Raw genomic sequence first — 12,684 nt, 5'->3', positions numbered from 1 at the left:
TGCCATCGACCTCCTCCCTGGAACAGCCCCTCCAAAGGGTCGTCTTTATTCGTTGTCTGCTCCTGAAAGAAAGTCCATGGAGGACTACATCAATGGCTCTCTGTCCGCAGGATTAATCCGTTCATCTTCATCTCCTGCTGGTGCTGGCTTCTTCTTTGTGGGGAAGAAGGACGGATCTCTTCGCCCCTGCATCGACTACAGGGGACTCAACGACATCACAGTGAAAAACCGTTACCCTCTGCCTCTGCTCACCTCTGCTTTTGAGTTGCTCCAGGGAGCCACTGTTTTTACCAAGTTGGATCTCAGAAACGCTTACCACCTAGTGCGGATCCGGGAGGGAGATGAATGGAAAACTGCATTCAATACACCAACAGGCCACTACGAGTATCTGGTTATGCCTTTTGGCCTCACCAATGCTCCTGCTGTGTTCCAGGCTCTAGTGAATGATGTACTGCGGGACATGTTAAACAAGTTTGTCTTCGTTTACCTGGATGACATCTTAATCTACTCCAGAAACCTGTCTGAACACACCCGCCATGTCCAGCAAGTCCTTCATCGTCTTCTGGAGAATTCCCTCTACGCCAAGGCAGAGAAATGTGAGTTTCACGTCAAGACAGTGGCCTTCCTGGGGTACATAGTGGCAGAGGGAAGTATCCAAATGGATCCTGCCAAAGTATCAGCAGTCACTTCATGGCCAGTTCCGGAGAACAGAAAGAAGCTGCAACAGTTTCTGGGGTTTGCTAACTTCTACAGAAAGTTTATCCGGAACTACAGTACCGTTGCTGCCCCTCTCACTGCTCTAACCAGCACCAAGCAACCCTTCACCTGGACCCCAGCAGCCGACAAAGCCTTCAGTACCCTCAAGGTGAGGTTCACCTCCGCTCCCATCCTCCAGATGCCTGATGTGGACCGGCAATTCATTGTGGAGGTGGACGCCTCGGATGTGGGAGTTGGTGCTGTGATTTCTCAGTGGGCTGCGGAGGATAGGAAGCTCCATCCCTGTGCCTTTTTCTCACGTCGGTTGTCCCCCTCTGAGTGCAATTACGACATAGGGAACCGTGAGCTGCTGGCTGTGAAGCTTGCCTTGGAGGAGTGGCGTCACTGGCTGGAGGGGTCCACCATTCCATTTCTCGTTTGGACCGATCATAAGAACTTGGAGTACATCCGCACGGCCAAACGGTTGAACTCCAGGCAGTCCCGCTGGGCCCTGTTCTTCACCAGGTTTAATTTCACTCTGTCATACCGGCCTGGATCACGCAACACCAAGCCAGACGCCCTCTCCCGTCAATTCCAGAAGGATGACACCCCCTCCAAGGACCCTGTGTCGATTCTGCCAAGTCCCTGCATCGTTGCAGCTCTGACCTGGGCTGTTGAGGAACAGGTGCTGGAGGCTCTCCGTAACCAGCCAGGTCCCAGCACTTGCCCAGCTGACCGCCTTTTTGTCCCCGAAGACCTGAGGTCCCAGGTCGTTCAGTGGGGACATGACTCCCGCCTAGCTTGTCACCCTGGCTCCACCCGCACTTACAACCTGCTCGCCCAGAGGTTCTGGTGGCCCTCTCTGAGAAAGGATGTACGGGAATTCGTCCAAGCCTGCCCCATCTGCAACCAACACAAGTCGTCCTGCCAGCCCCCAGCCGGATTGCTGCAGCCCCTGCCTGTGCCCAGACGTCCCTGGTCTCACATCGCCCTTGACTTTGTCACGGGGCTGCCCCCTTCAAGTGGCATGACCGTCATTCTCACCATAGTTGACCGTTTCAGCAAGATGGCACACTTCATTCCCCTCCCCAAGCTCCCAACCGCCAAGGAGACCGCCCAGGTGGTCCTGGAACACGTCTTCCGGATCCACGGACTGCCAAAGGATGTAGTTTCTGACCGTGGTCCACAATTCTCCTCCGCTTTTTGGAAGGAGTTCTGTCACCTGCTGGGAGCCACAGTCAGTCTGACTTCCGGATTCCATCCCCAATCCAATGGGCAGTCAGAGCGGGCTAATCAGGAGCTCGAGAAGGCACTGCGATGCATGACTTCACGCAACCCCCACTCCTGGTCGCAGCAATTGACATGGGTGGAGTACGCACACAATTCTCTGACCTGCTCTGCCATCGGTATGTCCCCTTTCCAATGTGTTTATGGATACCAGCCTCCTCTATTTGCCAGCCAGGAAGAGGAGGTTACTTGCCCATCTGCACTTGCTTTTGCCCGTCGATGTCGCCGCACCTGGTCACAAGCCCGAGCCACACTCCTCAGATCCGTTGCCAGCTACACTACCGGGGCCAACCGTCGGAGAATTCCTGCTCCCACCTACCATGTTGGTCAAAGGGTGTGGTTGTCATCGAAGAACCTGCCACTCAGGGTGGAGTCGCAGAAGCTGGCACCTCGGTTCATTGGCCCATTCCCTATCATAAGAGTGATTAGCCCAACTGCTGTCCGGCTCCAACTGCCTAATTCCCTGAGGGTGCACCCCACTTTCCATGTGTCTAAGATTAAGCCCATCCATGAGAGTCCGCTGGTCCCTGCTGCGCCTTGTCCTCCTCCTCCACGGCTCGTCGATGGTGGTCTGGTTTACACCGTCCGCCGCCTGCTTCGGTCCAGACGGAGGGGTAGGGGTCTCCAGTACCTCATTGACTGGGAGGGCTATGGACCTGAGGAAAGGACCTGGGTGCCAGCTAGTCGGATTGTGGATAGGACTCTCATCACCGCTTTCCACCAACGGCATCCTGATCAACCTGCAATCCGTAGGGGCCGCCCCAGAGGGGTCCCTAACCGTCCTGCCCGCTCGGCTTCCTGTCCTGTGCCTGATCCTGTCTCGGGACCTGTCCCATCTCCCGACCACGGCCCTCCGGCTTCCTCCGAGGATGAGGACGTTCACTCGGACCGTTCGGAGGAGTTCTAGCCCTCCTCCGGCTCCCCTCCTCCCGCCCGGCGTGGTGTTGCTCTTGGGACTTCTGGGGCCGTCCCTTGGGGGGGGGGTTCTGTCATGAGCCTCTCACTCCACCGGGTTACCACCTTAATTTTCTTCCACTCTGCTCACCACTCTCTCTACTCAGCCTAACTAGCTCCACCTGTCCCTGCTCTGCTCTGCTCTAATTACTCTGCCAGCTGCGCTGCATTACCCACTACCTCTCCCAGTATTTAAGGCCCTGTCTTTCAGCTCTCCGGTGTCAGATCGTCTGCAAAGCTCACACCCGGAACCTGTTTGCTCGCGCTTCTGGCTCACCCTGGTTTTGTGACCCCGGACCTGCCTGTTTTTTGGATACTCTTCTGCCCCAGGAGATCCAGACCTGCTTCTGCCATAACGACTCCTGACTACTCTTCAATCCCGGTAACTCTGACCAGCCTTCTGCCTTGCTACTACGTATTTTGGATTTCCCTTGAACTGTACTGCTGCCTTGTTTCATTCCGCCCTGTTGTGTCTGTGTCTCCCCCCCCCAGGACTTCTGGACCACCCACCACCGGCTTCATAGGACGCATCGCTGCCACTGGGGGGGGCACAGACCCAGCACATTGGACGGGATCCCTGTTACCCCTGGAGCCTTCATTCACTCCCTACTTCCCTTTTCCCTTAAGTTTTAATAAACTTTCTGGTGTGACGCAATTGTGGTCCTCTGGTCGTCTGTCTGAATCGTGACAGCCTCCACTATTCCACCACCATTTCAACTTCAAGATTTCAATATCATCAAATCACCTCTGCTTAGTCGAATACAGTGACAACTAAAAGATGAGAAAAACAATTTAGTCCAGTCAACGTAAGCTAAATATGATGTGGCTGTCCATGGTTCTGGTTTCTGTGTGTGTGCGTGCGCGTTTGTGCAAGTAGAAAAACATTTTGACTCACCCTACTTGTAGAGAAATGCCAATGCCATCCTCCTCTCTTTCATGTTGACGAAACGGTCACTCTGTCATACAGTACACGCTTTTATTTTTTGGTGTTCTAGGCTACCTGGCTAAAATGCTTGCTCACTAGCCTAACTTCCATTCATGGTCAACGTTAGCTAGTTAACATTAGCCTTCTACATCTAGCTACATATTGAACCTCCATCCTCTCAGGCCAGGGGCACAACAATGTATGAATTAATGGTTGGATCAGAATCGCCGTTATAATCATTGGCCAGTAAGGAGAAATAAGTAAAACCACAAGTCCAAATCCCTATCTCCATTCATGGCTAATTTAGGAAAGGGCCCATTGTAGCTAGCTAGCTAGCCACCGGAGGACAACAACACAACGAGATGCAACAATTCAACAAAGTTTTTCTGTCAATGACGTATGCTCTCAATGGGATTTGATAGGAGTGATGGCAAAATCCAAGCTGGCTTCCCTTGACACTTTTTTTTGGTGTGCCATTACCACAGTTGCACTCGCTCAGTTTAGCTCAACACTGATTGGCTAATTTTAGATACTTTTTTTTCCAAGGGAGGCCAAATGCTCGCTGGCTTCCCTTGCCTTCAATGCTATGGGCGGCAACAATATCATACTATTTTGGACCAGACAGCTTCAGATAGATGGCCTACACGTAGAGAGACAGAGTGGCGCTGTTCCATTTGCTCTGATGATTTCTCCTGTGAGATACACTACATGACCAAAAGTATGTGGACACCTGCTCGACGAACATCTCATTCCAAAATCATGGGCATTAATATGGAGTTGGTCATCCCTTTGTTGCTATAACAGCCTCCACTCTTCTGGGAAGGCTTTCCACTAGATGTTGGAACATTGCTGCGGGGACTTGCTTCCATTCAGCCCCAAGAGCATTAGTGAGGTCATGCACTGATGTTGGGGAATTAGGCCTGGCTCGCAGTCGGCGTTCCAATTCATCCCAAAGGTTTTCGATGGGGTTGAGGTCAGGGCTCTGTGCAGGCCAGTCAAGTTCTTCCACACCGATCTCGACAAACCATTTCTGAATGGACCTCGCTTTCTGCACGGGGCATTGTCATGCTGAAACAGGAAAGGGCCTTCCCCAAACTGTTGCCACAAAGTTGGAGGCACAGATTCATCTAGAATGTCATTGTATATAGTAGCGTTACGATTTCTCTTCTCTGGAACTAAGGGGCCTAGCCCGAACCATGAAAAACAGCCCCAGACTATTATTCCTCCTCCACCAAACTTTACAGTTGGCACTATGCATTGGGGCAGCATTCTGTTGGCATCCGCCAAACCCAGATTAGTCCATCGAACTGCCAGATGGTGAAGTGTGATTCATCACTCCAGAGAACGGGTTTGCACTGCTCCAAAGTCCAATGGCGGCAAGCTTTACACCATTCCAGCCAACGCTTGGCATTGTGTATGGTGATCTTAGGCTTGTGTGCGGCTGCTCGGCCATGGAAACCCATTTCATGAAGCTCCCGGAGGAACAGGTAGTGAGTGTTGCAACCGAGAACAGATGATTTCTACTCAGTATGCGTTCAGCACTCTGTGGTTCCGTTCTGTGAGCTTGTGTGGCCTACCACTTCAAGGCTGAGCCATTATTGCTCCTAGACGTTTCCACTTCACAATAACAGCTCTAGCAGGGCAGAAATTTTACGAACTGACTTGTTTGAAAGATGGTATCCTATGAAGGTGCCATGTTGAAAGTCACTGAGCTCTTCAATAAGGCCGTTCTACTGTCAATGTTTGTCTATGGAGATTGCATGGCTGTATACTCGATTTTATACACCTGTCAGCAACGGGTATGGCTGAAATAGCCGAATCTACTAATTTGAAGGGGTGTCCACATACTTTTGGTGATGTAGTGTACATTCAGCCTCTTGAAACACAGAGATGAAACATACATTATTTAATGTATAATCATATTTGTTTTGTAACTTTTTTGGGGAAGCCTAGCTTTCCTTGGCATTCATGAATACAGGCCACTGGACAGTGCATGCACTCCATGAAACATATAAGTAGGCCTAGGCTTATATTCTTTTCGTATTATTATTTATGCTATTCACGTCTAGCCTATCCAACTACAGCAATGGACTAAATTAGCCCAATTGACCCATGTTAAAAAAGGCTTTTTAGGATAAAAACCAGACCAACGGTCCCTAGAGAAAACACACACACACACACACACACACACACAGCTGGAGGAACTGGGATGGCCGCGCGCAGGAGAGCTTCTCCAAACACGCTAATTAGATCTCGAGCACTGGCCCCGCGCTCTGAAAGCAGGCCGGCGGCGGGGCGCGCGGAGCTGTGGAAAGTTAATTGAATTAAATCCACTCTAAACTAATTAGACTGCAATCTGCCACGCGAGCTGTCCCTGAGCAAGGTTCGAATTAGGGAGAATGGATTTGTTCCTTTCTTTAGGAGAAGGGGGCAGACTGGCTGTGTTTTGGGGGTCTTTTATTCCCTTTTATGATAATTCTCCCGTTGGGACCGGGGAGAGCGTGCTTAACCGTATGGGGTTTGCCAGTTTGCGTCTGGAGATGCTCCGGTCCGCGTCTCGAGCACACCGGCGCGCCCTGTTTACCGTCACCATGTCAGGAAGAAGACTGTACCCCCGAGCGTACACCTGATGAGGAGAGGGGAGCCTCTCTATTGTCAATATCAGAATGTCAACCATTTCTCTCCCATAGGTTCGTTATGTGATATAATTGCTCTAAATCAACGTCTTCCACACCTGCAGCGTTGACTTCCATGCCCCTAAGGTTATATTCATTTAGGCAGATCTCGATGTCTCGTATGGAATTGAGCCTCTTTCTCCCTCTGAATGGGGCGGGATGAGGATGAGCTAAACGTGGAGTAATGGTGGATCGATCCATGCCTGCCTTCTGAGAGACCTCGGGGGAGAGAAAAGAGAAAGGAGAGAGATGAGAGGAGAGAGAGGGGGAGACGGGCATGGGAGGAGAACATGGATGAAAATGCCCCGTTAAGAGCGCGGCCAGATATGATAATGGTGCGCGAGGCTATCAGAGCTCTGAGTGATGCGCGCGGGCCGCGCTGAGTGCTCACGAGCAAGTCATCATCACCCACCTCCTTGTGCTGTTGCAATGCGAGGCAGGCCCCAACGATAGAAGCATAAAATGGAGATTAAATAAAATGAATTATAGTTATACACTTAGAAAAAAAGGTGCTATCTAGAACCTACATGGGTTCTTCGGCTGTCCCCATAGGAGAACCCTTTTTGGTTCCAGGTAGAACCTTTTTGGTTCCAGGTAGAACCTTTTTGGTTCCAGGTACACTTTTTGGTTCTATGTAGAAGCCTTTCCACAGAGGGTTCTTCATAGAACCCAAACGGGTTCTACCTGCAACCAAAAAGGGTTCTGCCTGGAACCAAAAAGGGTTCTCCTATGGGGACAGCTGAAGAACCATTTTGGAACCCTTTTTTCTAAGAGTGTAATAGAAAGATAAAAAATCAAAGTAGACTTTGCATAATGCAATAATCGGGTTAGCAACAGGTGACATAGGCTACATGTGTGGTTGTTTTTGTGTGTGGTTGTGTTTGTGTGTGGTTGTTTTTGTGTGTGGTTGTGTTTGTGTGTGGTTGTGTTTGTGTGTGGATGTGTTTGTGTGTGGTTGTGTTTGTGTTTGTGTGTGGTCGTGTGTGTTTGTGTTTGTGTGTGGTTGTGTGTGTGTGTTTGTGTTTGTGTGTGGTTGTTTTTGTGTGTGGTTGTGTTTGTGTGTGGTTGTGTTTGTGTTTGTGTGTGGTCATGTTTGTGTGTGGTTGTTTTTGTGTGTGGTCGTGTTTGTGTATGGTTGTTTTTGTGTGTGGTTGTGTTTGTGTGTGAGTGGAGATGGTAGAGTATAATTAAATAGGAATGTGTATGTATGGAGAATGCAGTGTGTGTGTGTGCGTGCGTGGGCATGTGTGTGTGAGGCAGAGTTGTAGTGTGAAGGTGCATCCTCAGTAGCCTAAACATTCAGTCTACTCCACTCCAACCCATAACATAAGATGGCCTCTCCATCTCTCTCACACACTCTCGATTACCCACTTTCTCCCCAAAGTCCCTATATGTTCCCCTCCATCTCCATCCTCTTTCTCTCCTTTCTTTCCTCCACCCTCTACACCCCCTTCTCTTTAATTTCACTCTCCTCCCTCTCTCTCTCTCTCTCTCTGTTAAGCGGTAGCTGCTCTGTCTCTCAGGGCGTAGGAGGAGGGTGGAGGGAAAGAGAGAGGTTGGGTTTCCGTTTCCCTATAATCTAATCAGAGAAATGGCAGCAGGCAGAAATAGCCTGATGGACAGACTAAGAGACTCTCTTCCTCATCATCCTCCTCTTCCTCAGGACAGGGAAACACACACACAACTATTTGAAAGGGATTGTGTCCATATTTGTGAGTGTACCTAGTATGTACAGTTGAAGTCGGAAGTTTACATACACCTTAGCCAAATATATTTAAACTCAGTTTTTCACAATTTCTGACATTTAATCCTAGTAAAAATTCCCTGCTTTAGGTCAGTTAGAATCACCACTTTATTTTAAGAATGTGAAATAATAGTAGAGAGAATGATTTATTTCAGCTTTTATTTATTTCATCACATTCCCAGTGGGTCAGATGTTTACATACACTCAATTAGTATTTGGTAGCATTGCCTTTCGATTGTTTAACTTGGGTCAAACGTTTCGGGTAGCCTTCCAGAAGCTTCCCACAATAAGTTGGGTGAATTTTGGCCCATTCCTCCTGACAGAGCTGGTGTAAATGAGTCAGGTTTGTAGGCCTCCATGCGCACACACGCTTTTTCAGTTCTGCCCACACATTTTCTATAGGATTGAAGTCAGGGCTTTGTGATGGCCACTCCAATACCTTGACTTTGTTGTCCTGAAGCTATTTTGCCACAACTCTGGAAGTATGCTTGGGGTCTTGTCCATTTGGAAGACCCATTTGCGACCAAGAATCCTGACTGATGTCTTGAGATGTTGCTTCAATATATCCACATAATTTTCCTTCCTCATGATGCCATCTATTTTGTGAAGTGCACCAGTCCCTCCTGCAGCAAAGCACCCCCACAGCATGATGCTGCCACCCCCGTGCTTCACGGTTGGGATGGTGTTCTTCGGCTTGCAAACCCCCCCTTTTTCCTCCAAACATAACGATGGTCATTATGGTCAAACAGTTATATTTTTGTTTCATCAGACCTTTCTTCAAAAAGTATGATCTTTGTTCCCCATGTGCAGTTGCAAACCGTAGTCTGGCTTTTCTATGGCGGATTTGGAGCAGTGGCTTCTTCCTTGCTGAGCGGCCTTTCAGGTTATGTCGATATAGGACTCGTTTTACTGTGGATATAGATACTTTTGTAACTGTTTCATCCAGCATCTTCACAAGGTCCTTTGCTGTTGTTCTGGGATTGATTTGCACTTTTCGCACCAAAGTACGTTCATCTCTAGGAGACAGAATGCATCTCCTTCCTGAGTGGTATGACGGCTGCGTGGTCCCATGGTGTTTATACTTGCGTACTATTGTTTGTACAGATGAACGTGGTACCTTCAGGCGTTTGGAAATTGCTCCCAAGGATGAACCAGACTTGTGGAGGTCTACAATTTTTTTTCTGAGGTATTGGCTGATTTATTTTGATTTTCCCATGATGTCAAGCAAAGAGGCACTGAGTTTGAAGGTAGGCCTTGAAATACATCCACAGGTACACCTCCAATTGACTCAAATTATATCAATTAGCCTACCAGAAGCTTCTAAAGCCATGACATCATTTTCTGGAATTTTCCAAGCTGTTTAAATACACAGTCAATTTAGTGTATGCAAACTTCTGACCCACTGGAATTGTTTACAGTGAATTATAAGTGAAATAATCTGTCTGTAAACAATTGTTGGAAAAATTACTTGTGTCATGCACAAAGTGGATGTCCTAACCGACTTCCCAAAACTATAGTTTGTTAACAAGAAATTAGTGGAGTGGTTGAAAAACAAGTTTTAATGACTCCAACCTAACCCCCCCTTTTTCCTCCAAACATAACGATGGTCATTATGGTCAAACAGTTATATTTTTGTTTCATCAGACCTTTCTTCAAAAAGTATGATCTTTGTTCCCCATGTGCAGTTGCAAACCGTAGTCTGGCTTTTCTATGGCGGATTTGGAGCAGTGGCTTCTTCCTTGCTGAGCGGCCTTTCAGGTTATGTCGATATAGGACTCGTTTTACTGTGGATATAGATACTTTTGTAACTGTTTCATCCAGCATCTTCACAAGGTCCTTTGCTGTTGTTCTGGGATTGATTTGCACTTTTCGCACCAAAGTACGTTCATCTCTAGGAGACAGAATGCATCTCCTTCCTGAGTGGTATGACGGCTGCGTGGTCCCATGGTGTTTATACTTGCGTACTATTGTTTGTACAGATGAACGTGGTACCTTCAGGCGTTTGGAAATTGCTCCCAAGGATGAACCAGACTTGTGGAGGTCTACAATTTTTTTTCTGAGGTATTGGCTGATTTATTTTGATTTTCCCATGATGTCAAGCAAAGAGGCACTGAGTTAGAAGGTAGGCCTTGAAATACATCCACAGGTACACCTCCAATTGACTCAAATTATATCAATTAGCCTACCAGAAGCTTCTAAAGCCATGACATCATTTTCTGGAATTTTCCAAGCTGTTTAAATACACAGTCAATTTAGTGTATGCAAACTTCTGACCCACTGGAATTGTTTACAGTGAATTATAAGTGAAATAATCTGTCTGTAAACAATTGTTGGAAAAATTACTTGTGTCATGCACAAAGTGGATGTCCTAACCGACTTCCCAAAACTATAGTTTGTTAACAAGAAATTAGTGGAGTGGTTGAAAAACAAGTTTTAATGACTCCAACCTAACCCCCCCTTTTTCCTCCAAACATAACGATGGTCATTATGGTCAAACAGTTATATTTTTGTTTCATCAGACCTTTCTTCAAAAAGTATGATCTTTGTTCCCCATGTGCAGTTGCAAACCGTAGTCTGGCTTTTCTATGGCGGATTTGGAGCAGTGGCTTCTTCCTTGCTGAGCGGCCTTTCAGGTTATGTCGATATAGGACTCGTTTTACTGTGGATATAGATACTTTTGTAACTGTTTCATCCAGCATCTTCACAAGGTCCTTTGCTGTTGTTCTGGGATTGATTTGCACTTTTCGCACCAAAGTACGTTCATCTCTAGGAGACAGAATGCATCTCCTTCCTGAGTGGTATGACGGCTGCGTGGTCCCATGGTGTTTATACTTGCGTACTATTGTTTGTACAGATGAACGTGGTACCTTCAGGCGTTTGGAAATTGCTCCCAAGGATGAACCAGACTTGTGGAGGTCTACAATTTTTTTTCTGAGGTATTGGCTGATTTATTTTGATTTTCCCATGATGTCAAGCAAAGAGGCACTGAGTTTGAAGGTAGGCCTTGAAATACATCCACAGGTACACCTCCAATTGACTCAAATTATATCAATTAGCCTACCAGAAGCTTCTAAAGCCATGACATCATTTTCTGGAATTTTCCAAGCTGTTTAAATACACAGTCAATTTAGTGTATGCAAACTTCTGACCCACTGGAATTGTTTACAGTGAATTATAAGTGAAATAATCTGTCTGTAAACAATTGTTGGAAAAATTACTTGTGTCATGCACAAAGTGGATGTCCTAACCGACTTCCCAAAACTATAGTTTGTTAACAAGAAATTAGTGGAGTGGTTGAAAAACAAGTTTTAATGACTCCAACCTAACCCCCCCCTTTTTCCTCCAAACATAACGATGGTCATTATGGTCAAACAGTTATATTTTTGTTTCATCAGACCTTTCTTCAAAAAGTATGATCTTTGTTCCCCATGTGCAGTTGCAAACCGTAGTCTGGCTTTTCTATGGCGGATTTGGAGCAGTGGCTTCTTCCTTGCTGAGCGGCCTTTCAGGTTATGTCGATATAGGACTCGTTTTACTGTGGATATAGATACTTTTGTAACTGTTTCATCCAGCATCTTCACAAGGTCCTTTGCTGTTGTTCTGGGATTGATTTGCACTTTTCGCACCAAAGTACGTTCATCTCTAGGAGACAGAATGCATCTCCTTCCTGAGTGGTATGACGGCTGCGTGGTCCCATGGTGTTTATACTTGCGTACTATTGTTTGTACAGATGAACGTGGTACCTTCAGGCGTTTGGAAATTGCTCCCAAGGATGAACCAGACTTGTGGAGGTCTACAATTTTTTTTCTGAGGTATTGGCTGATTTATTTTGATTTTCCCATGATGTCAAGCAAAGAGGCACTGAGTTTGAAGGTAGGCCTTGAAATACATCCACAGGTACACCTCCAATTGACTCAAATTATATCAATTAGCCTACCAGAAGCTTCTAAAGCCATGACATCATTTTCTGGAATTTTCCAAGCTGTTTAAATACACAGTCAATTTAGTGTATGCAAACTTCTGACCCACTGGAATTGTTTACAGTGAATTATAAGTGAAATAATCTGTCTGTAAACAATTGTTGGAAAAATTACTTGTGTCATGCACAAAGTGGATGTCCTAACCGACTTCCCAAAACTATAGTTTGTTAACAAGAAATTAGTGGAGTGGTTGAAAAACAAGTTTTAATGACTCCAACCTAACTCTATGTAAACTTCCGACTTTAACTGTACCTACAGATTTTAATTTGACCAGTATTGTTGTAGCAAAATAATCCTGCAGCAACAGGATTTTAACATTTAGTCCATAATGTTGCTTGATCTGTGGTTAGGCTATTAGCTGGACAAAAGTAGGCTTCATGAAAAGTGCAATACTGTTAATATATGTGTTAGTGCGGGTTTTCA

At 46.7% G+C, this 12,684-nt stretch overlaps 1 protein-coding gene across 1 annotated transcript in view; it reads right to left on the bottom strand.

Moving 5' to 3' along the window:
• Nucleotides 1-6,329: 6,329 nt before the first annotated feature.
• Nucleotides 6,330-12,684, bottom strand: part of clpb (ClpB family mitochondrial disaggregase) — a gene marked incomplete at both ends in the record, with an annotated part of 46,072 nt that continues 39,717 nt past the window's right edge. Inside the window, 1 exon segment of the mRNA XM_084196876.1 lies at nt 6,330-6,488. Coding sequence (XP_084053002.1) covers nt 6,330-6,488 — 159 coding nt within the window.

The sequence above is a fragment of the Coregonus lavaretus genome, assembly GCF_964263955.1.
Source record: "Coregonus lavaretus genome assembly, contig: HAP1_SCAFFOLD_600, whole genome shotgun sequence".
NCBI classification, from domain to species: Eukaryota; Metazoa; Chordata; class Actinopteri; order Salmoniformes; family Salmonidae; genus Coregonus; species Coregonus lavaretus.
Note: the sequence above shows the minus strand (reverse complement) of the source record. Positions and strands in the feature narration are given on the sequence as shown.